The sequence below is a fragment of the Carassius carassius genome, chromosome 50 (genome assembly GCF_963082965.1).
Source record: "Carassius carassius chromosome 50, fCarCar2.1, whole genome shotgun sequence".
Classification (NCBI taxonomy): domain Eukaryota; kingdom Metazoa; phylum Chordata; class Actinopteri; order Cypriniformes; family Cyprinidae; genus Carassius; species Carassius carassius.
Window position 1 is genome coordinate 8697980 of NC_081804.1, and position 25638 is coordinate 8723617.

General features: G+C 37.9%; 2 protein-coding genes across 3 annotated transcripts; both read left to right on the forward strand.

Moving 5' to 3' along the window:
- Positions 1–209: 209 nt before the first annotated feature.
- LOC132133764 (lysine-specific demethylase 7B-like) lies at positions 210–25486 on the forward strand. Of its 2 annotated transcripts, XR_009429220.1 has the most exons (21): positions 210–370; positions 11784–11869; positions 12082–12199; positions 12791–12951; positions 15717–15858; positions 15966–16152; positions 16529–16691; positions 17893–17980; positions 18379–18485; positions 18599–18690; positions 18940–19026; positions 19883–20125; positions 20222–20325; positions 20574–20740; positions 21385–21482; positions 21563–21732; positions 21816–21964; positions 22051–22109; positions 22259–22523; positions 22907–23054; positions 24602–25486. XR_009429220.1 is itself a non-coding variant. In XM_059546713.1 (20 exons), the coding sequence occupies exons 1-20, from the start codon at positions 273–275 to the stop codon at positions 22993–22995; spliced, it is 2673 nt and encodes an 890-aa protein (XP_059402696.1). In that variant the 5' UTR covers positions 210–272; the 3' UTR covers positions 22996–23356. The 2 variants fall into 2 exon arrangements, 1 of the variants encoding a protein (XP_059402696.1); XM_059546713.1 differs by lacking the exon at positions 24602–25486 and having other exon boundaries at positions 22907–23356.
- Positions 7681–9781, forward strand: LOC132133293 (zinc finger BED domain-containing protein 4-like). Its single transcript, XM_059546096.1, has 2 exons — positions 7681–8688; positions 9398–9781. Exons 1-2 carry the CDS (start codon positions 8578–8580, stop codon positions 9779–9781), a joined length of 495 nt encoding a protein of 164 aa, XP_059402079.1. The 5' UTR covers positions 7681–8577.
- Positions 25487–25638: the final 152 nt, after the last annotated feature.

Genomic DNA, 25638 nt, shown 5'->3' on the forward strand with positions numbered 1-25638 from the left:
TAATCTACTGAATGGACTTTAAAAACTTGAATTTATTCATCCATAACTCGTTTCTTTCATTCAGTGCTTTTTATTATCACCAGACATTATCGTATTATGTAATGATGAAGTGACTTGGCGTGCCTCGCGCTCAGTGTTTATGCGTGGCGTCACGGCATGCTCTCAGCGCCCCTCCTTCGCGTTCCTCTCGGTGCTGTTTCCGCATAATTAGACGGAATCCCCGCCCAACCCGATCCCAGCTTGGCTGCGTTGTTTGGGGACACAGTCCGAAGATGGCGACGGCCCAGCTGTACTGCGTCTGCCGGCAGCCGTACGATGTGAGCCGGTTTATGATCGAATGCGATATTTGCAAGGACTGGTTTCACGGCAGGTAAGGAATACAACCGTGTCTTCGTCATCCGCTGCGTCTGTAAGGCAACAAAATACTCCGTATGAAATCCTATGGCACTTCGGGTGTCAGTAAGCCGTGCGTTGAGCTCGCTCGCTCGCACTTTGAGGCGATTTCACGCGTTGCTTTGTCAATATTACCAGGCGTTAATCTCCGACTTTGCAGTTTTCACAATATAAACCCTCGTGTTACCCGTCTGTTAAAGCTTCGTTATTGTTTTGCAGTAACCTTGGACTGTTTTTCCACGGCTTCTCCATAAAATTCAGCGATCCGAGCAGCAAAAATGGGTTCACGTAGGGTTTTCTCAGAAGCTTTTGTGGCTAGGAGTTGCAGAGCATCAGCTGACATTAACCCCTTGTGTAGTTTTATGTCACATAAAAGTAAATAAATGTCAGCATCGAAGTGCACGTGAGATTGTGGTGTGTCAGACGTCAAGTAAAGGTTTATTAATGTTTCACACTTAAAAGCAGTTGGGTCAACGTGCTACATGTCAAACAGCAGAAACTAAAATGGAAACAAGATGAGAGAGAAACTATTAAAAGAGCATACTGCTACTTATAATTTCGAAGAAGAATAAAACCGTTTGAAAGGCAATAGATGTGATTTTGAACGAAGTCTTGATCGATGTGGTGCTGAAACTTGCATGCTTTCGAGTGAACTCGTGCGTGATGTTTTTTCAATACTTGTCATGTTTCTTATTGTTAAAAAAAATATATAAACTGTATTGGTTGCTAGAGGCATTAACGGAAAATAAAACGTATTGTAAGAGTCTTATAGGAATTCTGTAAGGAATTTGCGTTAAACATGAATAACATTCGCTTGCCGAGCAACATCTGCTTATTTTATTTATGTATTTATTTATTTAACGGGTTGTTTTATTTTATGCAGCCCGTATTGCGAATTGTATTGCTTTTAGCTCGTAAATTAAATGTCTAAGACATGCAAGTTATTTCTTTGTTGGTTTTTCTACAGCAGTCATAATGTGAAGTGTGAGGAAACGTGGGGGGTTTCGATGAAAAGTTACACGGGGAATGGGATGTATGGGGGGGGGGTAACTAAACAAAGACGTGTGGTTGAGTTTACTAGTTCAGACCGTTCCCTATTTCTCTCGTTAAATGTGCATTACATATTGCTTGGAAAGTAGCGTCTAGTTTGGGGTTTTGCTAGGTTTTATTGGAGTATTAAATATAAAAAGGAAAGTCACGTTTGTAACGGTGCTCAGCAATTCTGTGATTGTTCTTTTTGATTGACAGCTGGGGTCGGACATTTAAATCCCCAGTTTTACAAATATGGGCATAAGGTTCCTCCTCTTAAAGGGACCGGTACCGTTTGACGTGTGCAGCTCGGAGATGAAGTCATGTGTGAAATGCTCGGGATAAAATTTAACCGTAAATCTAGCCGAAAACTACACTTTATAAGAGTGGAATTGCTGGATGGCGCGTTTTAGTTTACTTGCGAACCTTTAAACATTAATTTAAGGAGAAAAAAATGGGAGATGTATATATTAAATAAGTGTTGTAGATAAGCTAGGTGTGTATTATAGTTTTTTTTATTTTCTGCTGAAATATATATCTTCATAAAACAGCATTAATGTTTAAACAAATGCAGATTAGTATCATTATTGTATTAACATTTGAGATATATATATATATATATATATATATATATATATATATATATATATATATATATATAACAAAAAAATTAAAATAAAAAAATAAATAATTAAATAAATTTTAAAAAAATTTAAATAATTTATCAAATATTTTCTCATTTGAGTTATATATATATATATATATATAACTCAAATGAGAAAATATTTTATAAATTACTTAAATTTACATTTATTATTTTGATTATTATTAATATTTAAATATTATATTTATATAAATATGACATTAAAAATAATAACTTTTATTATGTTTATAGACAATTTATGTACATTTAAATTTATTTAAATCATTGCAAATCACACCACAGCTTTGGTCTGAATAAATAACAGCATATTAAAAGTCAGTCTGAAAGATCGTAAATTCCCCACCCTTACTATAAAATATAAATATTTAGCATGCTTTTCAGGCATTCTTGCAGTAGGCCTATGTTTTTGAATTGCAAGTGATGTTGAATTTTGCCAAGGGGTTTCTGTATCTTTGCATCACAGCATTGTGGTGTGTTGATAACGTGGACTAATCATATTTTCAGGATGCGTGGTTGATGTGCTCTGTTCTGTTACTCAAAGGTTCCATTTGGCACTGCTGAACGCCACCAATGGGATTAAGCCATCTAGCCGGTCGCTCAGTCCTGGCTGTTATCTGGCTCCATGCACACCCTGGTTTGGGAGGCAAGAGCCGCTAGGGGTGAAGGACTCAGAAGATTACAAAACTCCTGATATTCATGACAAGAGGCCCAGTCGTACAGTTTCAGCCTTTCAAAAGCTGGCCATACATGCCTTACGTGTCAGGTGCAGGCCAGTTTTACAGCATTCACGGTGACCTTAGAAATGGAATGTTACTAATGGTTAGTTTATCCTCAGCAAATCCTCTTAAATCAGTTCTGAGGTCTGTGATTCTCAATGCGTCTCTGTCTTTTGAATAATTGGTGTATTTGCATGCATGATGCACGTGCATGGGTGTGCTGGTGTATTTGTAGGAGGAAAGATTGATGGAGGCCTCTCTGCCCAGAGGCAAGTTCAAAGCCCCATTCATCAATGTCCCTCTGAGGCTGAAAACACTGAGGAGAGATAGATGACTTCTGTCTTGTCAGCCCGGGTTTTTGTTACTTGGATTGGCCCGGTCAAAACGTCACCCCCATGTTTGTATGGGACATTAGGGATTCTTGATCATGATGATGATCCTGTGAACGTGCGGTTTCACTAGAATATCAGTTAGGATAAAATTATGTGATAATAATCTGATGGAATCTTATGTATAGTTGCTTTTGCTAAAAGACAAAAAAAAATCTCTTCCATAAATACGATTACATGATTCTAAACACAAGTAGAGTAGATCTCTGGATATCGGTTTTCCATAGTCTTTAGTAACAACATTATTTGAGCTGTTTGTCAGATGGTTTTTTAAAGACTGCTTATGCTATGATTAACGGCCTTAGGTTGCCAATCTATTGATTTCAACACCATTATCCACTTTATGAATAGACCGGATGATCTCACTGGTCATCTGTCATATCTAATAAGGGCTGTTATAGTATTTTAATGCATTGAAAAGGAAAAGTAGTTAGAGCTGTGGGAATGTCACCTCAAACCAAGGTTGAAAGAAGTCTCTTATTATGGTCCCCAAGGCTGCATTTATTTGATCAAAAATACAGTACTGTGGAATATTATTAGAAATGACTGCTTTCTATTTTTAGATAGTTGAAACTGTAATTTATTCCTGTGATGCAAAGTTGATTTCTTTTCAGCATCATTACTTCACTCTTCAGTGTCACATGATCCTTCAGAAATGATTGTAATATACTGATTTGCTGCTCAAGAAACATAAGGGTCTATGCTATTTTCAGTGGCAGTTACAGTCTTGTTTGTGTTTAGATCTCTAAACAAAGGCAAGAGTTTGCAGCACAGTTGTGTCTGGAGGAAGTGCCCTGCTATTGTTGGGGTGATGGTCTTGGCCAAGCTTGTGGGTTTGAAGCTGTAAAGCCTGGTTTCCTTTGCTAAATGCAGCTTCCTGTGCTCGTTTCTCTCAGGGCTCGTCTGCGTTTAAGACAGGCGGTCGTTTTCTTCACAGAGACATAAGCTGGAGAGGGGAAGGTTTGGTTTATCTTTTGTTGCCTTCATTTTATGTTATGTTTCCTGCTGCTTCACTGTCTGTTTGCTGACTTTTTTTCTGCAGACAGTTTCCTCCCTGACTTCCTCAGCCAGGCTTCATTTAGCGAATAAGTTCAGCCACACATCATAATATGCAGTGTCCTCTGTGTTCTTTGCAGTGGAGCTCTTTAAGACAAAGGGAATGGGTTCACCTCACAGTCCTGCTCAGCCACTTTGTCTTGCTCTTTTATCATTATACCCTCAATCAAAGCACTTAACCTTAGTTTATTTCAGAGGACTGTCATTGCAATTAGAGTATAGTAGATCACACCGGATGAAAAGTGTCCACTAAATGATGAGTAACTCAAGCTTGGGACTGATGGATACATACAAGAGGTCATCGTCAGGTTCTGCTTTGCTGTCCAACTCGGAAACCCTACACTTCCACGACAAAATTTGGTCCACTATAAATTAAAGTCAAGTAAGTAAGTTAAAATTGACTTGTTTACCCAGACCTGAGGTTATAGAACTGCACTTTAGGCTTTCAGCAGGTTAAACAAATGAGAATTCTATCATCATTTAATCACCATCTTGCCAATCCAAACTTATGCTGAGCAGAGTTTTCACGTTGCTCTTTTCCATACAATGAACGTGAATGATGACCATGAGGTTTGCCCAATTTTTGCAGGCGTGATGCAGTCATCTCAAACGAAATCCATCCAATCTGTAATTTTGTGTGTGGAATGTTAACAGAAGCATTTCCCCACACAAAATGTGTTCAGCGGAAGAAAGTAAGTAATAAGGTTTGGAAGTAGAAGATGATGGCAGAATATTAATTTTTGGGTGGACAGTCCCTTTAAGCATTTCTGAATCATTACATTTCCTTCCAATTCCCATTCCTAATTCTTTAGCAGCACAAATTAGGACTGGTTGTGATAGACTAAATAGACTTTAGAGTTAAAATTCTCCACATTTTTATGCATGCTTTAGTCAGCAAGGAGGCCTCAGGCTCAAACCATAGTACAAAGTGGGATTCTGAGACCATAATGGGATATATGGCTTACATACTGTGAGTGCTGCCTGTGAACTTGCCATCACCATGGAGATTCTTTTCATCTGCTTGCAGTCTACGTGAATGATTGGTTAAGCCTTCAAGAGATCTAATTGGTTTGTTAGGTTTATGCACTTGCAATGGCTCCTTCAAAGGTACCTTCAAGTATCTTCCAACCCATACTTTCTGCTACTAAATCCCTTGCTAGGTTCTACATTTGATGTAACAAGCTGCACAAAACCAGCCCTTACCTATTATCTCTGGAACCATCAGGAATATTTTGCGCTCTTACTGGGGCACTTCTCCAAAAACGTGCAAATTGAGAAAAATGGCCACATCCTCTTATTGTTTGTTTGGACTTATTCCATCTCCTGATGAAGCCTACATTTCCGCTGAGTAATGACGATCTCTATTCAGGATAAATGGCAGGTCATAAGAGCTCTGAGAGATATGGCTGTTGTCAGAGCGTTCTTCAACCGTGGAAGAGGATCTCGCCCTTCACAGTCTTTTTATAAAGACACTCAGTGTGCTCGCATGTCTTTTAAGGCCAAATACCAATATCTTTTTATGGCTTAAAGGCTCTTCCTTCCAGATTTATGATACTGATGGAACAGTGCCTAGAGGCTTGCATGTGTTGTTATTTCTCAAATCCGTCAGTTTTTAGTCAAAGAATCATCCAGCACGGTGATCTAGTACTTTTTTTCCATGTTGTTTTGTTGTGATGTGCATCCTTTTTAGACAAAGGATTTGGACCGATGCAATGACAATCTGTTTCCCGTCAGGATCCCCCCTCCACTTCTGACAAAACTTGCAATACCCGTGCAACAGCATAAGCCTTGGAAATAAGCAAATGCAATAGTCTGGTAAGATTTAAATGAATAAAATAACACTGAAACAAACAAGTCTGTTACTGCACCTCTCATACTTTAATGCTATTTATCATATTTCATGCTTGAACCACCCTCTTAAAGATAAGTGCACGGTTTAGCAAATCCCATGAGGTTTTGTGAAATCTGTTTATGACAAGGTTATAGATGTTGACTTGCTTATCTACTTTAATTATATATGTATTCTCAGATATTTCCAAACCAGCATTAAAGGAAAGAAACACTGGATAGTCACCTAACTTCAAAGACAAGGTCCTAACAAAGTTGGAACCCTTGGTGTTTTTTTTTTTTATATTTTTTTTTAAACACCGATTTAGCATGTACACAAACACTGCAATACACAAATATTGGATAAAATAGTCAGTTTTTAAACCTTTAAGTAAAGAATTTTAAGTAACATTGACGAAATTGAACTATATTGTAAAATATAGCTTTTTCTTGATGTGTTTGATGCCATGAATATTTTATACATATATAAAAAAAATGACATATGTGGTTGGTTTATTTTTAAACAGTTGTTGATAATGTTTGTGAATAAAACAATTTCACATTTTTGTGTATAAATAAATGAGCAATAAGCATTAATAACAACATCAAGAAAAACAGTAACTCATAATGTTTAACTCATTTCAAAATACTAAAAGTAATCAGTTATTCGTTATTTATGTGAGTACTTGACTGCAACCCTGATTATTACATCATTTGACTCTTCACAGTAGAGACTTGTGAACAATATTGCACTTCATATTTTCTTTGCTTGTTGCATCATTCTCTCCTTCTGCTTGAATCTTCATATTACACTAGCAGCCCACCGATCCCTCATGATGTAAGCTCTCTTGAGGCCTGAACTCATTCAGATTCGGTCTTTTCTCTCCCATGCACCCAGTGCTGTTCTTTTCACCCGTCTTGCTTGGCAACAGAATGTTTCAGCATCTGTTATCGTGGCTCAAAAACTCTTGAGTCAGATCTGTTTTTAGTGACGCAGTGTTCCTTACCACAGATTACTCCGATGTAGTAGGAGTAAACCTTTCTCAGAGATTTGAGGAGAAAGCCAGTGTTTGTCCTGCTGTAGGTCAAGAGCAGAGGCACTGTGATGTAATGATCTCCATGAGTCACTTCCTGCATGTCCTTTTAGGTTGTCTCATCACAATTATGAGAGGCACAATTACCTTTTTTTTTTTTTCTAGCAGAGGCAGGAAAAAAAACACAATTCTGAGATTAACTCTGAATTGCAAGAAAGACCGCAATTCTGCAGAAATCTCACAATCCTCACTTTTTTTAATCTCAGAATTGCACATTTATATCTGTTTACATCTGAGTTAATTTTAAAAATGACTATACTTAAACTAGGGCTGTGACGGTCTGCATGACAACCGCGCCACCACGGTGGTGGAGTGTCGCCGGCGGTAGTGTGACGTCACAGACACGTTAATGTTTGAACAAAATAATAAGTATAAGGTGCAGTGTTTGTACATGTGTAGGCTAATAATAATAACAACAGTTGAGATAGTAATTTATAGCCTTCCCTACAGATTTAAACGATTTTTTTTAATGTTAATACACAATTTTCCGTTACATTGCCGTATATGGCGTTTCCTTTAGACTGGCGCGTTTTGGCATACGTTAATTCATCAAATTCGAGTTCAGCCATGGATCTCGTTGGAAAACCAAATGTTACATCGCCGATCTGGGAATGTTTTGGATTCGTGCCGAACGAGAAAGGGGAACCAAACAATTTAGATGAAGCCATTTGTAGGCTTTGTGAGAAAAAAATAAGTGTTAAAAGGGGAAATACTTCGAATCTCCAGAGCCATCTCCGGTCATGTCACCCAGCCGCATATACCCAACTTATGTCTTCTGAACGCAAACGCCCAGCTAGTCAGCTGGGTATTGCAGAGGCCTTCTCAAAAATGGCCAAATACAAAAGAGAAAGCAATAAATGGAAGACATTAACGAGAAATGTGGCAACATTTTTGGTAGTTGAGAACGCGCCAGGTTTTAGAGAAACCTGCTTTCCGAGAAATGCTTCAGTCGTTTGATAAACAGTACAAACTTCCAAGCAAAAGATACTTTTCAAATACTGTCATTCCTCAACTATTCAATGAAACCAAGGAGAAAATCATCGCGGAACTAGACGACCTAGATTTCTTTTCCGCCACGACCGATATGTGGTCCAGCGTTAATATGACTCCGTTTATGAGTCTGACTGTACATTTCATTAACAAAAATTGGGAGCTGAAGAGCAGGTGCTTGCAGACTGCGTTCACACCAGAAAGTCATACAGCGAATAATTTGGCAGAATCTCTCCGCAGCGCATTCAAAGAGTGGAGATTAAATGAAAAAAATCTTGCATGCATCACGACAGATAACGGGGCTAACATAGTTGCTGCTGTTAGGAAATTAGAATGGCCATGGCTGAATTGTTTCGGCCACAATCTTAACCTGGCAGTTACAAACTCAATGTCAGCCGAGAAGGAGAGGACACAGGGCTATGGGTTTGTGCCGAAATTTGGTGACCGTTTTCGCCCACAGCTGGTCGAGAAAGAAAAAACTTCATGAAGAGCAAGAGGCCTTAAACCTACCAACGCACAGTTTGATACTGGTGAGTTGAAATATTTTAGGTAGCTATAGTTATTATTTATATATTATAATTGTAGCCTATTATAGTATAATTTTATATTTATATTATATTTTCGAATTTATATCGCTCTGTTCTGAATGCCGGTGATATATAATGACGTTATAAACTGTCACTTATGTCATATCTTGGTAAATCCTTTTTTTCTTTTTACCTGCCAGATCTCTGAAAATATGACTAGCTATAAAATCAATTTGATTGATATTATCAGGTTATGTCAATTTCTCAAAGCAATATGATATGATGTGTGTGCGCCGGAGCCATCGCGGATTTTGTCCATATTTTAACTGTTTATGCAAAAAATATTTAAATGATCCAGAATTTTTATGGTCACAAAAATGAAACGAAATTAAGCAAAGACTTGTCCCACATTTTTTTAATTTGGTTTTGTTAATATGTCAATTACTAGGCCTAAGTAGCCACAATTTGTTTCCTGTCAGCCTATAATAAAAAAATATTTAATTTGTTTTATGATATGTAAAACTAAACCACTGAAAAAATATAGAAAACAATTGTGGAATTTTTTAAAGGGGTCACTTCATTTTATCCAACGTAATTTATCAGTGAATTTGTCAATTAAGGATTAGCGAGCATCGGCTGTCTGTTTGAAAATTCACATCTAGCACTATAATATATAATAATTTTGTATTCTCTTATTCATCCGTGCCAACAGGATTGTCCCACACGATGGGGAAGCAAACAAAAAATGATAGAGAGAGTACTGGAGCAAGCCCACGCAATTAAAAGAGCGCTGGATGACCGAAAGCACCAACACCTGAATCTGACATGGCAGGACATTGCAGTGCTCGAGTCGATAAACACAGCACTTAAACCAGTTGCGGAATTTACCGATGTCTTATCGAACGAGAAGATTGTTACTGCGTCATCAGTTAGACCTGTGCTGAGACTGCTGACCTGTGATCTCCTCGACCCTTCTCCTGAAGACAGCGAGTTAACAAAAAACCTAAAAACAAAGATGATCGCTATCTTGGAGGACAGAGATACAGGAATAATTTCGAGGAGGAAGATGTTACAGAAGAACTCATCGAAGAAATAATGCATGAAGATCAACCAGAAAACACTCAAATTGAGGAGTCACTGAATGCAGGGGAAGGAACCAGCGCAGCACCTGCTGCCAAGAAAATTAATCTTGCACAGCTACTCGGCAAAAGAAAAGCGAAGGCCACAATTCTTCCAAAGAGAGCGCGTGCTGGTGAGGAACTGACGCGCTATTTGCAGGAAGAGACTATCGATACCAGCGATGACCCACTTGCTTGGTGGCGCAACAATGAGTCAAGATATCCTCTCTTGGCTACGATTGCAAAAAAAATCTGTGCATTTGCGCAACAAGCACGCCTTCTGAACGCATATTTAGCACTGCTGGAAACATTGTAACCCCAATTAGGTCTTCTCTTAAACCGGAAAAAGTCAACATGCTAGTTTTTCTGGCAAAGAATTTAAAATCTTAGAAAACCAAGGTGGATTTAAACCTGCTTTAATAGTTGGTATATAAGCTTTTTCTTTCTCTTAGCATCTGACTTATATTGTAGCTAGTTTTATTATCAGTTCTTCTTATTATTAGTTACTATTTATATTGTAACTGATTACGTCTTTAATATTTATCATTCAAAAGGCTGCAGCCGCATGTAGCCTATAACAAGACTTTTGTTAGGCCCACTGTTACTGTTTGAGAAGATCTTCAATATTTAAAGTTTAATTATTGTTGTGTTACAAGCAGTACATTTTGTTATTTGATATTTTTAGGCTGTATTGTGTTGATTCATTGATGGAGGTTCTAAAATAAACGCACGTTTGTACGGATGTTTTAGCATAATTTCTTTGTTTTTGTCATTTCTTAATTTTTATATAAAATGTAATTTAACTTATGTACTTGCGGTACAGATGCGTAATTTGCGGGGGGAAATTAAAAAGTAGCCTAAGCCTAATTCAAATAACTTGCGGAAAGGATGTATTAAAGGAAAAGCATGATCATCTTCACTCTTCATAATCTAATTCATAGCCTACAAGCAACAAACTTTGCGCCGACCAGAACATACGCTCTAAAACAGTAAAAACAGTTATTAATATGATCATGAACACAAGTGTTTGCGCTAGGATGATATTTTTACGTATATATATATATATATATATATATATATATATATTACATTGTCAGGGGGTATCTCCTCATCCACCACCAGTGTGCAGCATCCACCTGGATGATGTGACGGCAGCCATATTGCACCAGAACGCCCACCACACACCAGCTTACTGGTGGAGAGGAGACAGAGTGATGAAGCCAATCAGCAGATATGGGGATTGTTAGGAGGCCATGATGGTCAGAGGCCAATATATAATACCTCTTGTTCTTGTGGCATTGAAAAAAAAAAAAACACACAACCCCAAATTTTCCCAGTAGGAAGGTTAATTTACATCTTTTGATGTGGACACACTGCCACTCAATGCTACCATTTCCCACACTTGTTTCCAACACAAACACACTCCCTTCCCCTGTTCACCTCATGTCTCGTGCCCTGGAGCCAAACCAAATGTAACCTCACATCTGGAGTTCTGGTTTAGCCAGGCCTGTCTGGGGTTAAACATAATTGACCGTAGATGACCCAGTCTGGAGTTACTCCTCGGTCACTGCAGAATCTGTTCAGTCTTTGGCAGGATTAGATTTCAAGCGTGGTTTGGAATGTTTTACAGTTTAATGTGTGCTATATGCGTTAATTGAGGTTACTAAGTTTGTTCAAAAAGCCACTGAACTCTTCAGTTGTGGGGGATGTTTTAATAAGCTCCTTGAGCAACTTGTTTTTATTGTTTGAACATTTAGCAACTTAAGTTTAGCATTGAAGTTAAGTACTATGCAGCCTAAATGTCATGCAAGATCTTGTCCTCCTTCCTAAAATCTATTCACTTGGCTAAAACGGGTGTACAATTAAGATTTTGGCCTAACTTACATCAAAGATGCATTGGTCATTGCAACATGATTATGCTCAGAAAACTAATGTGTAAAAATCTTTAAACATGAAAATTTACATGTTATATTCTTGCAGCTGTGTTGAGGTAGAAGAGCACCATGCTGTGGACATTGACGTTTACCACTGTCCCAACTGTGACGTCCACCATGGATCATCTCTGAGTACGTATCCACTTTTTGGACTTTTTATTTTTATAAGACTAATCAGATGGAGACTGGTTTAAGAGGGTTCACAGTATGTCTAGTCAGCTGAACCGTTGTGATCAACAAGCAGTGGTGCACAACAGATGTTTGTGGTGTTGTGGTAGTCTACTAATGTCTGTGGTATTGTTCTGAGGCCAGCCGTAATAAATTCTCTCTGCCTGAATTTACAGTGAAGAAGCGAAGAAACTGGCACAGACACGACTACACCGAGCCAGATGACGGCAGTAAGCCAGTGCAGGCTGGCACCTCTGTGTTTGTGCGGGAGCTGCAGGCCAGGACCTTCCCCAAGTACGTGTGCGAGCTGTGGAAAACCAAAACCGTCATGGCAAAGCACTCCAGCACTTGGTGCTGCTCATTATGCCACATTATACATATGGACACAACTAATGTTCTACTTTGAAAACAAGTGGTTATTGTGACTTTTCTAGAAATTAGTTTAGTGTGAGTCAGGAATAAAGTTAAAGAAATAGTTTGTTTTTTGAAGCTCCACAAAGAATTCAAAAGAACCATAAAAGTTGTCCATACAACTTGTACACTACACAAATTTTCAGCAGCAATAAATCCAGTCTTCAGTGTATTATAATCGTTCAGAAATCATTCTAAATACGCTGATTTGGTGCTTAAGAAATTTATTTTTTCTAGGATTCTTTGAGTTAAAAAAATTCAAAATAAATCAACTGAGCTGTAAACCATTATATTTGTGCATTGGACATTGATACTACTTTCATGAATGCATTGAAACAGCTTGGGCATATTCAAGAATTTTGGAGAATTAACTTTTTATTTAGAAGTTTTTTAAATTCTTGCTTGAGTAGTTCATACTTGTTACTCAGATCTGCTCTCTAATCAGTAGGCTTCTTCTGTTTTTTTAATCTGCAGTGGAGATGAGATCTTGCAGCCAATGCAGGGCAGTCAGGTCACCCAGAGGTATCTGGAAAGGCATGGCTTCCGCTATCCCATCGCTGTACACAAAATGGAAGGGCTCGGGCTCTGCTTACCTCCACCGGATTTCTCTGTCAAGGATGTCGAGCACTATGTCGGTAAGGAGGGAGAGTGGAATAAGCTATTGTCTTCCTTTTTACCCTGTTTCTTTGACCTTAACCCATTGTGCTCTACATTTATAGCCATTGAGCAGCAGTGCTTCATGGGTTTAAATATTAATTCCATTAAGAGTTGTCTTCATGTAATGGAGTTGCATTACAGTCCGGCCACTGAAGAGATCAGATGTTAATCTTAGGTGAGTCAGATGGCTCTAACCTTTTAGCAAACATTAATCAACCTGTAATGAAATAAAGGTGCAGATAAAAGTGGTGTTCCTTTACACCAGCCTAGCAGCCCTCATCTCACTGAGAGCCTGGTCCTTATAGTGTCTGTTTACACAGTCGGTATATCTTCCCCACTTAGCTTTGTCCGTAAAGTTTAGGTTACAGCTCACTCCTGTACCCCTCACATTTGTGTGTATAATGTATTGTTATCGTGATACACACAGTGATCAGCTGCTCCATTTGGGTCCTGAAGGGGAGTCTACGGCCCACTGGGGATGGAAGTGTGATTATTTTGGACTTACAGTGAGGTGATGACAAGGTTTGCTCCTGCTGCGTCTTCTGGTGACCCCATAACTTCAGTCAGGCTGCTTCTAATGTATTTAGCCATTTAAGCTAGCAGCCCGCTAAGTTTTTGTTTGTTTTTTTCACAGATTTTTAAAAGTTAGCCTCATTTACCTTCAGTTCACACCGAATAATATTGTATGACACAACAAATATGGTTCAAACTTTTCATCACAACCTCTTTATCCCCTATTTCCTCTGTGAACAAATTTCTAATATTAGCACAAAATGCTAATCGTCGACATTTTTTCTCTAATTTCTGTGAAATACATGCTGATTTGCTGCAAAATTGGCTATTGAGATGCAATACAGAGAATTTGTGAGGAATGTCAGAGATGCTTGTCTGTACAGTTTTCTAAGCAACGCAACTGTGACTTTTTAGCAACAACTATCAATAGGTGCGACATTCCTTAAACTGTATTCACACTAGTAGTGTTTTCTTGCAGCTAAATACAAACATATTGGAGGCAAAAGACTAAATATAATATAATTTAATATAATCCGTACATAAAAACAAAAATGAATGAGAAACCGAGCTTGCTCTTTTCCATCGCGTATGTTTATCTACGGCAAAAATGCATACAGCGCCACTGCCAGAGCTGAGAGGAGAACGATCACATGAGACCATCTTCTTTCCTATTGGCTGTTGCTCAGGAAAGTCGCTCTTCATTTGCATGAAGTTGAAGGATTCTCAACTTTCTCGCCATCTCTCAGTTGAAATGAATGGGATCGTGCCACTTTGATGCTGCGCGTCGCTTGTACTGTGAATGAAGTCATTTCAAGTTGGTTTCTAAACAGTGATCCATCAAAATTAAAATCAGCTTTTTATTTAGCTGAAAACTGGAACTGAAATGTAGGTAATTAAATTTGGGTAAATGGATAATTTCACTTTTTATGCTGTTCAGGGTTTCGTATACTCAGGTGAAAAATTAAACCAGATGTAATAAAGTTATTTTGATCTCTATATATAAGAACAAATGAATTGTTTTAGTTCAGCATAATTTTTGGTTGCAGTAAAGTGCATCCATACTGCTAACCTGTTTCTAGCTTATCCATGTTGTGCACACGAATTACACACTCAAAACCCATCATTGGCACTAATAAAATGTCAGTCAATAATTTTGGCCTGTTTAACTAGTTTGGCCCAAAATTATTTCTTGTTTTCGGGCTGAATATTTTTAGTCTGCATAATTTTGGTGCATTCCCATTATTTATTCTGTTTAGCATGCAAAGGGTAAAGCTTAAATTAAATTTAAGAAGTGTGCTACTTGATGCTGAACGTCTGACGACATGCCTTCCAAAAAAATTGTTTTTCAAGTTAACTGCAGTGACGTTACATCTGGAGCTCGGACTAAAAGCTCTAGCTTTAGTCCTTAATGCACTTCTGACTGCTAACTGCAGGCTAGCTGCCGGGCTGATTCGGTTATTTCCATGGGCGGCTTGCCTGCATGGCTCTCCAGCCAGAAAAATTGAACACTGTGGGTTATTTTTTCTAAATTTCCATTTGCTTATAATTACATATTATGTCTCCAGAACTATTAAAATGTTTGTTGTTAGTGGATAAAAGCAGTAATTAATAGCATAAATGCTTTAATTTATGCACATATTAACACTTACTACAGTCTTGGAGCTTGGGGTGCTTGAGGTTTTTAAATCAAACCCATATTTGTTGAAGCCACCAGTGTGCATTTGAATCCATAAAGGATCAAGTAGACATTTTTATTGGCAGTGTTGCAAGTCATGTTGATCCAGAACAGCAATAAACGATCCCTTTATGGTCGTCTTTGTGGGATGAGTCTGTTTCTGGCTAGATACACTAGGGTGCCATTTGTGTACACAAACACCAGCTGTCCTGCTTTGTGTTTGAGGCTTTTCCCAGCAGCTTTCTGATGGGTTCTGATGTTGTTCCTGCCTGTTGTCAATCTCAGTTATAAACATCAGCTGATTTCATGTGAAGAAACATCAAATGAAGCCAATCTTTCACTGGAGTATCTGAGGAGAGATGGCCTTGGGAAACTTTTTAGTGTCAAAAGGCAGTCATTCTTTCATTTTAAAATGTGCTTTATGGCCATTTAATGATGTTGATTTTTGCAATTTATTCTGTTGATTTTTTTTTGGGTAATGATATTTGTTTTTGGCTTATGTTCCTTTGATGTCCACACATGCACATCACTAAACTTTGCTCCCTTTGCTTAAAGGAGGCGACAAAGTGATTGATGTCATCGATGTGGCCAGGCAAGCAGACAGCAAGATGAAACTGAGTGCATTTGTGAAGTATTACTACAGCCCTCAGCAGCCCAAAGTCCTCAACGTCATCAGTCTGGAGTTTTCAGATACCAAGTTAGTATTGTTTTAAAGTGCCTAATTTTTTGCTGTTGTTGTTGAACACAAAGGTGCTTTTCCTCGTTGTGGAGCAATGTTCATTGTGATTCCAACCTTGCACTCAGGATGTCAGAGCTGGTGGTGGTCCCTGATATCGCTCAGAAGATGTCTTGGGTGGAGAACTACTGGCCCGATGACTCTTACTTTCCCAAGCCCTTTGTGCAGAAGTACTGCTTAATGGGCGTGAAGGACAGTTATACCGACTTCCATATTGATTTTGGGGGCACATCTGTGTGGTACCATGTCTTATGGGTAAGTTCATATTATGAGAGTTTGAACTTTCTATTCATTAGAGAATTCTGACAAAAAAAGTTATCATAGTTTACATTTTAAGCTGTACAGCTGTTTTCAAAATAAGTAATGCCTAATTGCCCTCACAGTAATAAAGTACATTTTATACTGTATATCAAAATAGAAAGTTTTTACTGTTTTTGATCAAATAAATGCAGGCTTGGTGAGCACGAGAAGCCTTTTTCAAAAACATTAAAAATCTTCTGACCCAAAACTTTTGAATGATACTTTTACCTTATTTAAAAATAAATAAATAAATAAATATAAATTGTTAAATTATTTGACACCAACTAGTATATAGGGAAAATAAATGACTTCTTAATTCTCTTCCCTGTAGGGGGAGAAGATTTTTTACTTGATAAAGCCCACCCCAGCCAACCTTGCACTGTATGAGGAGTGGAGCACATCTCCATCCCAGAGTGAAGTGTTTTTCGGGGAGAAAGTGGACAAGTGCTACAAGTGTGTCGTGCGGCAGGGAACAACACTTCTGATCCCAACAGGTCAGTACATTATTTCATTTATTAAAGATGATCACCACTTCAGCTTCATGCTGTCTTGAAGCCAACCTGGCATAGCAACAGGCTTAACCAATGGTGTGAGTTTGGGGCGGGGCTACTGTTTAAGTGAAAACAGTCTTAAAAGCAGTCATTATTTTATTTGCTAGTAGCACAAAAATTAAGTACTATATTTATCTCAGGACTTTTTACTGACAACTGTTGCTGGCTCAAGAGGAACTGTAGTGGGACTGGTATTCTACTTTGTGGAGCAGCTGTCTTTAATGGCAGTTCCACAGAAAGCCAGGGCTGATTTGTGCTCTTCGTTTCAGGTTCAGACGTAGCAGAAACTCTTACCACCCAGAAAGCCACATGAATCTTAGCAATGTGTTATCCAGTCTGGTACTAATGCTTCATTAGTGAAGCTCCAAACCCTTTTTTGAGTTACAGTATTCATTTAAACATATATCGTCATCATGACTTTATATCATATATGAAGTCATATAATAGGGTATATATGGGAAGCATCATAAATCTGATTGTTTAATGAAAACCCACACTCAAAATATGTGGTCTTCAATGAAACTGGTTCCCAGCTGTGTTGATGGCACTAGCAGACCAGTTTAAGACCGTGAGATCCTGCACGTCACCTGGTGTGAGACAGACTTCAAAAAGTCTACAAAACCTACAGTATGAAGGTTGCTCATTGTCAGGACTCTGCCTTTGAATCTAATGTATATTTATGCATTCCAACCCTTGTGGCCTGTACGTTTGAGTGTAGACAGGAAGTCGTGGATGTAGTTGACAGACTGGTTGTTTGGTGGGCTCTGCAGTGGGTTTTAAACACTCTGAAGGTTTGATTCAGCTCAGCAGGTTTTAGTTAGCCATATAATCGCTACAATGGATGGCCCACCCAGCACATGCATGTCAACTTTTGGATGCCATTATGTTGAAAGTTCTGTGCATCTATACTGTTTGTTGTACAAGCATGGGTTAAGGTGTTGCTGTGATATTTCTATGAATTGAAAGTCTAAATTGTCCAAAAGATTTCTGTGGGTTTTGTGAAATCTCTCTCGGTTTAGCTTTTCTGTACAGCGGATATGAATGGCTCACTGTCTGCAAAGGGACAGCTGCAGTTCAGACCATATGTCTGGATGTGTTTGCATCTGTTGGTGAGCTGTTGACACACTCATGACCTCTCTTGCAGGATGGATCCATGCTGTTCTCACCTCTCAGGATTGCATGGCTTTCGGAGGAAACTTCCTCCACAACCTCAATATAGGCATGCAACTCAGGTGAGTGAGCACTTTCACTTTAAGACCTCATTCAATCAGAATTGAAGCGCTGTGGCTTATTATTTACTCTGTTAGCTTTGAAAAAAAAGTGACATGTAGCCAAGTATGGTGTCCCTTACTTGAAATCTGTGCTCTGCATTTAACCCATCTGAGTGCACACACACACAAAGCAGTGAGCGGTGAACACACACACACACACACACACACACACAAAGAACACTCACCCAGAGCAGTTGGTAGCAATTTTTGCTATGGCTGCTTTGGTGCCTTGCTCAAGGGTCTTACCTCAGTCGTGGGATTGAGAGTGGAAGACAACATTGCATTTTTTATAAATAAGCATATTGTGTTCTTGTGTATATATTGTGGCTTAAATGTAACTGATTCTGTCCTTGTATTAGGTGCTATGAGATGGAGCGGCGTCTGAAGACTCCAGACCTCTTTAAGTTTCCTTATTTTGAGGCCATTTGTTGGTATGTAGCAAATAATCTGCTGGAGACTCTCAAAGGTACGTCATTTTAAATCACTCAGCATGTCAATACAGAGCACTTAAATCACTGGCATACTGCCACAACGTTCCCGGGTGTCCCTCCTAATCAACTGTTTATTGTCCGTCATCAGAATCCCGAGAAGATAACTGCCTGCCTCCAGAATACCTGATCAAGGGAGTGAAAGCTTTGATTACTGCACTGAGGAACTGGCTAAAGAGAGAGGTGCAGGAAATAGTGTCTTACCACACCAGAAACTGCATCTGTCAAATCAGATCCTGAGATGAAATGCTAAATTAAAATGAACTCTAAAACCACCTGCAATCATCCCATTGTGCATTATAATCCCTGTTGGAATAATGAGGGCAAGGGGCGTCCCACAGTTGCCGATATCTGGTGTCAGTGGTTTTGGGTGGGTTTGCTCTGTGGCACAAAACTGCTTATTGTCATGCCATGTGTGCTCATCTTCCCCAGGTCACAGAGCCGGCCAGTGAGGTCCCTGACCATATCAGACCCAACCATCTCATTAAAATGCTCACCAAGGAAATCCAGTACCTTGAGGTAAGCCAGACTGCTTGAAACATGCTGAAGCTTATTTGCTTGGACAGTCATGTCTAAAAGATTGCATTTACAGTTATAATGTTGTAGGTTATATCCTTTTTCTTTCTTTTTTTAAAATGGAGGTTCCACAGGAAGGCATAAAAAAATCTACACCAAAAAAAGAAAAGAAAATAATTATTAATTATTATTATTTAACAATTATTATTAAAATAAAAGCAACAAAAGCTAAAATGAAAAACATTTTAAAAACAGGAAATCAGAAGGATATTATATTTTTATTTTTGTTTTATTTTTATCTGTTGCTGCTTTTATTAAATGATCATAAGAATAAGAACATTTAAAATTGATCATGCTTATTTCCCATATTTTTATTTTAGATTATCTTTGCCATCAGCTAACATTCACTTAAAGTTAATTTTTAAAAATACTACTACTAATATTTAATATATCATATCCATTTTTCATGCCTAAATTCACTTGTGGTGTTTAAAATTACCGATTTTAGTTTCATATTTTATTTTCCAATTTATTAAGACAAAATTATACAATTGTGATATCAGCAATTTATCCGTTAAAATAGTTTACTAATTGAACAAAAATAAAAACTCAGTTTTTGTGTTGTAGTTGTTATTACTGTTGCTGTTGTTGTACTAATTATTTAATTCTAACGAATTTATCAAACCTAAGAAACCTAAAATGTAAAGTGTAAAAGGGTCTTAATATGAATACATTTTTGGAGTGTAGTCTTAAGTGTTACAGTTCTTTGGAGATTAAAAAAAAAGTTCTCAATGCTGCATTATGAACTAATATTGTAGTTGTTGTATTTGAACTTGCAATGCTGTTTCAAACACCCAAGGATTATCAGAATGGGAACTGTGGAAGCAAGCTAATGAAATCTCAAGGAATATCTGCGTGTCCTTCCACGAGGTTGGCACACGAGAGAGGTTCTCATGCACGCAGGACAGCCAGACGTCTTCGTGACCAGCACCACAATCATCATCATCACTCTCACAGCCCTGAAGCTCCCTCAAACCTCGACATCTTCGAGCAGCACACCCAGGAAGTCTTAAAAAGACTTGAAATAGGTCCTTATGAGGAGGTAAGTGGAATTAATGAATAAATGCCATTCAGGCTGATCTATGGAGAAAAGTCTAAAAAAACGATGGTCTTTAAGGATGCCTCATTTAACCTGAAGGTCAATGGCAAGTTCAACAAGGTCTCCACGGCCTCAGCTGCAGTGGTGGAGCAGAGCTTGGACAACAACCTGCATCTGGTGCTGTGCAATGGACGTATAGTCAGGTAAACCACATCAGCCTATGAAGATTATCACATATTAGTCAGGAGCTGCAGTAATTGTAGCATATGAATCAGCACATTACCAAATACAAGACACATTATTAACACTTATTGTTAAATTTAGAAGGATTATGAGAGGTAATGGTCAATTGCAATGGCGTTTTATTTAATTTTCTTTGGCTTATTTTGGTCATGTGATTTTGGGAACATGTCATTTTAAGTCCTTTTTCCCCATCTGATTGTCCACGCAGAGATAACAGGCAGCATGCTGGAGAAAAAAGACCAAGGATAAAAGAAGACGAAGTCTCCAGATATGTGAAGATTGAGTTACTCAAGATTAAACTAGTATCTAAAGCGGAAGAACAAGAAGTGGATATTGAAATGAAAGATGGAGATCAGCATCATGTAGCCTTTGCAGGTACCATCAAAAGTCTCAAATTCAGCACTGCAGTTAACTTTTTCCGTATATAATGCAGAAAATTACGGAGCCCGGCACATGACATGCAAGAAAAAATAAATAAATTGAGGGAACGAATTAGTAAATCGTGCGCACAATTTACTAAAACGTGCACACGATTACTATTGCGTTCCCTCGATTTACTATTGCGTTCCCTCGATTTACTATTGTGTTCGCTCGATTTACTATTGTGTTCGCTCGATTTGCTAAATCATGCGTACGATTTAGCAAATCGAGGGAACGAATTAGTAAATCATGCGCACAATTTATAAATCGAGTGAACGCAATAGTAAATCAAGGGAACGCAATAGTAATCATGTGAATGTTTAAGTAAATTGAGGGAACGAATTAGTAAATTGTGCTAACGATTTAGCCTTATATTTTTTCCTGCGTCATGTGCGGGGCTCCGTAGAAAATTAAATACAAAAATACAAAAAAATTTCAGAGAGTTGTATTTGTTTTATCATTTATTTATCCTTTTATGCAATTTTGTGTACTCTAGTCACTAGATATTTGCATAACACCACGTTTCAACAGTCTGTATTACTAAAAAATGTCCCTGCCCGTAATTGTGATCCTTTTTTTTTTTTTTTTTTTTTTCACAGATCTTAATAAGCTAGAGAGTTCAGATCTCCGAAACAGAGAATCAGTACTTTCAGACATCTCATCGGACTCTGAATCAGATGAGGACTACACTACACAGGTATGTTGCCATTTCCCTTCGTGCAAAGGAAGCGCATAGAGTCCTAGTTTAGGTTTAATCCTCTTTTCCGATCCGTGCAGAAAAAGAACTGCTCTGAGGGAGAATCTGCAAGCTCTTCAGAGGAAGAGGAAGATGAAAAGATTAAGACGAGCGGAGATGACCAAAGTAAAACCAAAAGTTTCTCCAGCTGCACAACAGATACGCACCAATCCAGGGAAAAGCTTGGCCCTTTTGAAAAATGTTGTAAAAGGTGAAAGCTGACATGCTGGGGAACAATTTAGGGTTTTGTGTGTTTTTGAAATCCAGTGGTTTAAAACTACATTGCATTTGCAGTGAATATGCTACCTCGCCAAGCACAGAAGAGGATGCTATCCAAGGAATGCTGTCTATGGCAGGGCTGTTGTATTCTCACCCATCAGAAGATCCCAGCAGTTCCCAAGAATCCTGGTGGTCTGGAACCAACCATCCCTCCCCTGACTACAGTAAGAGTTCATGAGTTTTTAGTGCACTTTTTCTTACAAAATATTATATTGTTGAACCATTGCATCTGTTCTTTTTCCATTCTCAGGTAGAAAGGAGGTTGCATCAGGAGAGGAGAACCAGGATTCAGACAGCGATTCATCACAGGTAAACCCTGCTCTTCTGTAAACCCAATCCTTGTCTGGTGTATGTTTCAGGAGAGATTATGCAATTTTATTTCAATTTAAATTGATATGTTTTGGCATTTACTCCAATGGCCAATGTCTCGGTTCAGTCTTTTTTATTATTATCTTTAGGAGGGCTTTCGGGAGCATGATTCAGAAGGAGGATGTCATGCCAAACTCAAGCATAGGATCCAGGAACACAAGAACTTCATGGACAGCCAGGGCAGCGGCAGCAACAGCAGCAGTGAAGCTTGGAGCAGTCGCACACAATCCCCAACCCACGGGGAAAGTCCCACTTTGGGCTACCAATACTGTGAACCAACCCTATCGCCACCTCTGCACCCATCCAAGAGGCCTGCTTCAAATCCCCCACCAATCAGCAATCAGGCAACCAAAGGTACAGCATCACCATTGAACATTTTAACACAAAACCTGCATGTTTTACTTTTAAGATACTAGTAAATCTTGTTTGTTTTTTATGTTTGTTGTATGTATTTGTTTTTATTTAGATTTTTGTTTTGTTTTTTTACTTGTTTGATTTTTCTTTAATTTTTGTTTATTGTTATATTTTTTGTATATGGTTTTTGTTTTATTTTTGTTTACATTTTTATTTCTATTTGTTTGTTTTATTTTGATTTGTTTTTATTTCTAAATACATATTGTATATTATTATATATTATTATAAAATTAGCTTTTATAAATTCTATTTACTACCATGGCATTTACTTTATTTTTAATTAAACTTTTTTTTTTTTTTCTTGGCCCTCCTCTTTCTTGTAGGTAAACGTCCTAAGAAAGGTATGGCCACAGCGAAGCAGCGATTGGGCAAGATTCTCAAATTGAGCAGACACAAACCTTTCTTTGTGTAGTTCCAATGATGGCAGTCGTGCTCGCAGAAGTTTTGGGATGCTGAGCGTGCATGTTAAAGGTGACAACAAACTGGCTCAAAAGCTTTGGATTAATCTGAATAATCACTCCACACAACACGTTTTGCTAATAAGCATCCAAAGTAACAAGGCGACTGAAAGGAAATAAGACTGAAAACATCACTTTTTAAGGCTTTCGGTTCTCAACGATGACATCCAAATTCAGGTTTACTTTCTATATAAAAGCGAAGACTAGCATGTTGTCAGGATGCTTCCCACAACTAAAAACCCACTTTGTGGGTGTGCATCTTAAGCAAGATGGCAATTGAGTGATGAACTGATTTCATAAAGGTGCTTTACTTTTTTGGTCTTCTCATTTTGTGATTGCAACCAACTTTTCCTAGCAAATTACTTCAGTGAATAAAATTTGCATTAATGCCTCAAGACAAAATTTATGCAGGATGACTGCTACCTGTCAATCAAAATGTTCTGACAAATTTGCTTGCTAGGTAGTTTGGTTAGCTATGTTTGGTCCTCTGTTGCCGCCTAGTGGGCATCCGGAGACTTGAAGGTATCATTTCACATGAGGCAAGAGACGTTTTCCCTTAATTTATTTCTTTATCTTGGTGCTTTATTTTTATTTTCTGTACTGTTATTAAATAACTTATTTATTACTGGGGAAAGAGAACAATTTTATTTCATTCAGCATTTAGGAGGTTTGCTGTTCTTCAGGGTCTTAATATGCATCTGTTTTTCAAACGTTTAAATATTTGTGGCCATACAGCCAATTTGTGCAAAGGCTTAGCTGTTTTTCTAAATAACCGTCTGTATTGTTTGTAAGAACAACCATGTTGTGTAATAAGAAGTTAATATTTCCTTAATACCTGCCCACATCCCAATTATGTCCAAATCTTTCATTTTTACCTCGCAGTGTACCGGTATTTGAAAAAAAAGAAAGAAATTGTGAGTTTGTTCTCAACCAGTAAAGTCACCACCTGTTTTTTGGCTGTTTTTACTGATATTCTAAGGATCTGGTTTCAGAACCATGTTGTTTCCATAAGTATAAAGTTCAGCTGCCTCGTCAAATTCTAAAGTATTGAAATAGAGTTTGAACTGGTGCTGTGTACAGTGAGAAAACAAGACATTTTAGATGGCCAAGGAGCATGGGAGAATTTGTACTTTTCTTTTTTTTACATTGAAATGTATTTGGCTACTTTGTCTTTTTACAAAGAATCGAAAAAGAATATTTATTTTTTTAAAGTGAGTCTTAAGAGAGAATTTTTTGCAGTTGTATCAACACAGTGTATTGAAATATGGCGATATCCTCGCGTTTTGTAAGATGTGTGTGATTTTGAGGTAGTTTGCTCTGGTTTTGTGTGAAAGACCTCAGGAAATAGTTTGAGCTCAAGGTTTTGGAATCCTTTTGATGAATGCCAAATAATGTAATCGTGAAAGTTAGGTCTTGCTTTGAATTTTTGGTGTCCTGGCAGTAAAAAGAGCTGTATTAACTAACTTAATATCAAATTTCTTAGTAAATCTCCCCATGAAAGAAAATGATGTTCTTTTGTATTCTATATTGGTTAAATGTTCTCTTTTATAACATTTACAGCAACTCCAACAGAATCTACAATGCTCTTCGAGCAATTACACACATTCCATAAGCATCCGGGAACGTCTATGACTGATTTCATTAACTCAAATGACTCGCTGAGGTACAAGTACAGCGGCTCAGGGCTCACATATGGACTGTTTTTCTGATGGACAGCTTTGATACAAACTATTCAAAGGGCTTCAGTCAACCCAAAGGTACACAAATTGAGCAGGTCATTACAACCAGCACAGTATTGTTACTGTATGTCATCTTCTGAGGTTTATTGTGGACTAAGATACTCGTGCATTGTGGTTTGATCCATTTCAGAGACAAAAACCACAATGCCATTAATGTAGCACCTGTTGCATTTCTCCTTGAAAAGATTTTCATTTATGTTGCTTTGTATGACTAGGATTTGGGCCAAAGTGCACATGTATTGCATTCAGAACTTTGATTTGTTTGGGGGATTGGAGGAGCTTCTGTATGTCAAAAAAAAAATGCTGTACTGCATTAAAGTGTCCTGCATTAGCTATGTCACACTACACTGTTTGAGTTTTTTATTAGTATTGTTTTAACCCAATAAATATCTAAATGTGCTTGATAAAAGGCAAAAACTTTGCTGGCCTGCAGGCAGGGTTTGTACCATGTACCAGTACTTGTACAGTATTTATTTGGCATTCTCTGGTGTGTTTTAAATTTTCTGATCAATTTGCAATCAGTTACGTGTTTGTTTATGGAGTGTCCTCTGACATTTTCAACGCATTCAAACGTCTTCAATTTTGCCATGGTTGTATAATTTTGTTGAATATTTTGTGACACTGAAATCCACCGCTAAGGCTTTTGAAATTGGGATTTTTCCATTGTACAATGTGGCCTGTACATATTAAAAGTTCTACGAGTGAATATGACGTTTCTGTATTTTTTATATATAATATTGAATATTATATTACATTTTATGTTCATTACTTTTGTCACCGTTTTCTTTTTTTCTTTTTTTTTTTCAACTTTACAATAAACACTTTTAAATGTTTAGGCCTGTAAGTTTATATGTATAT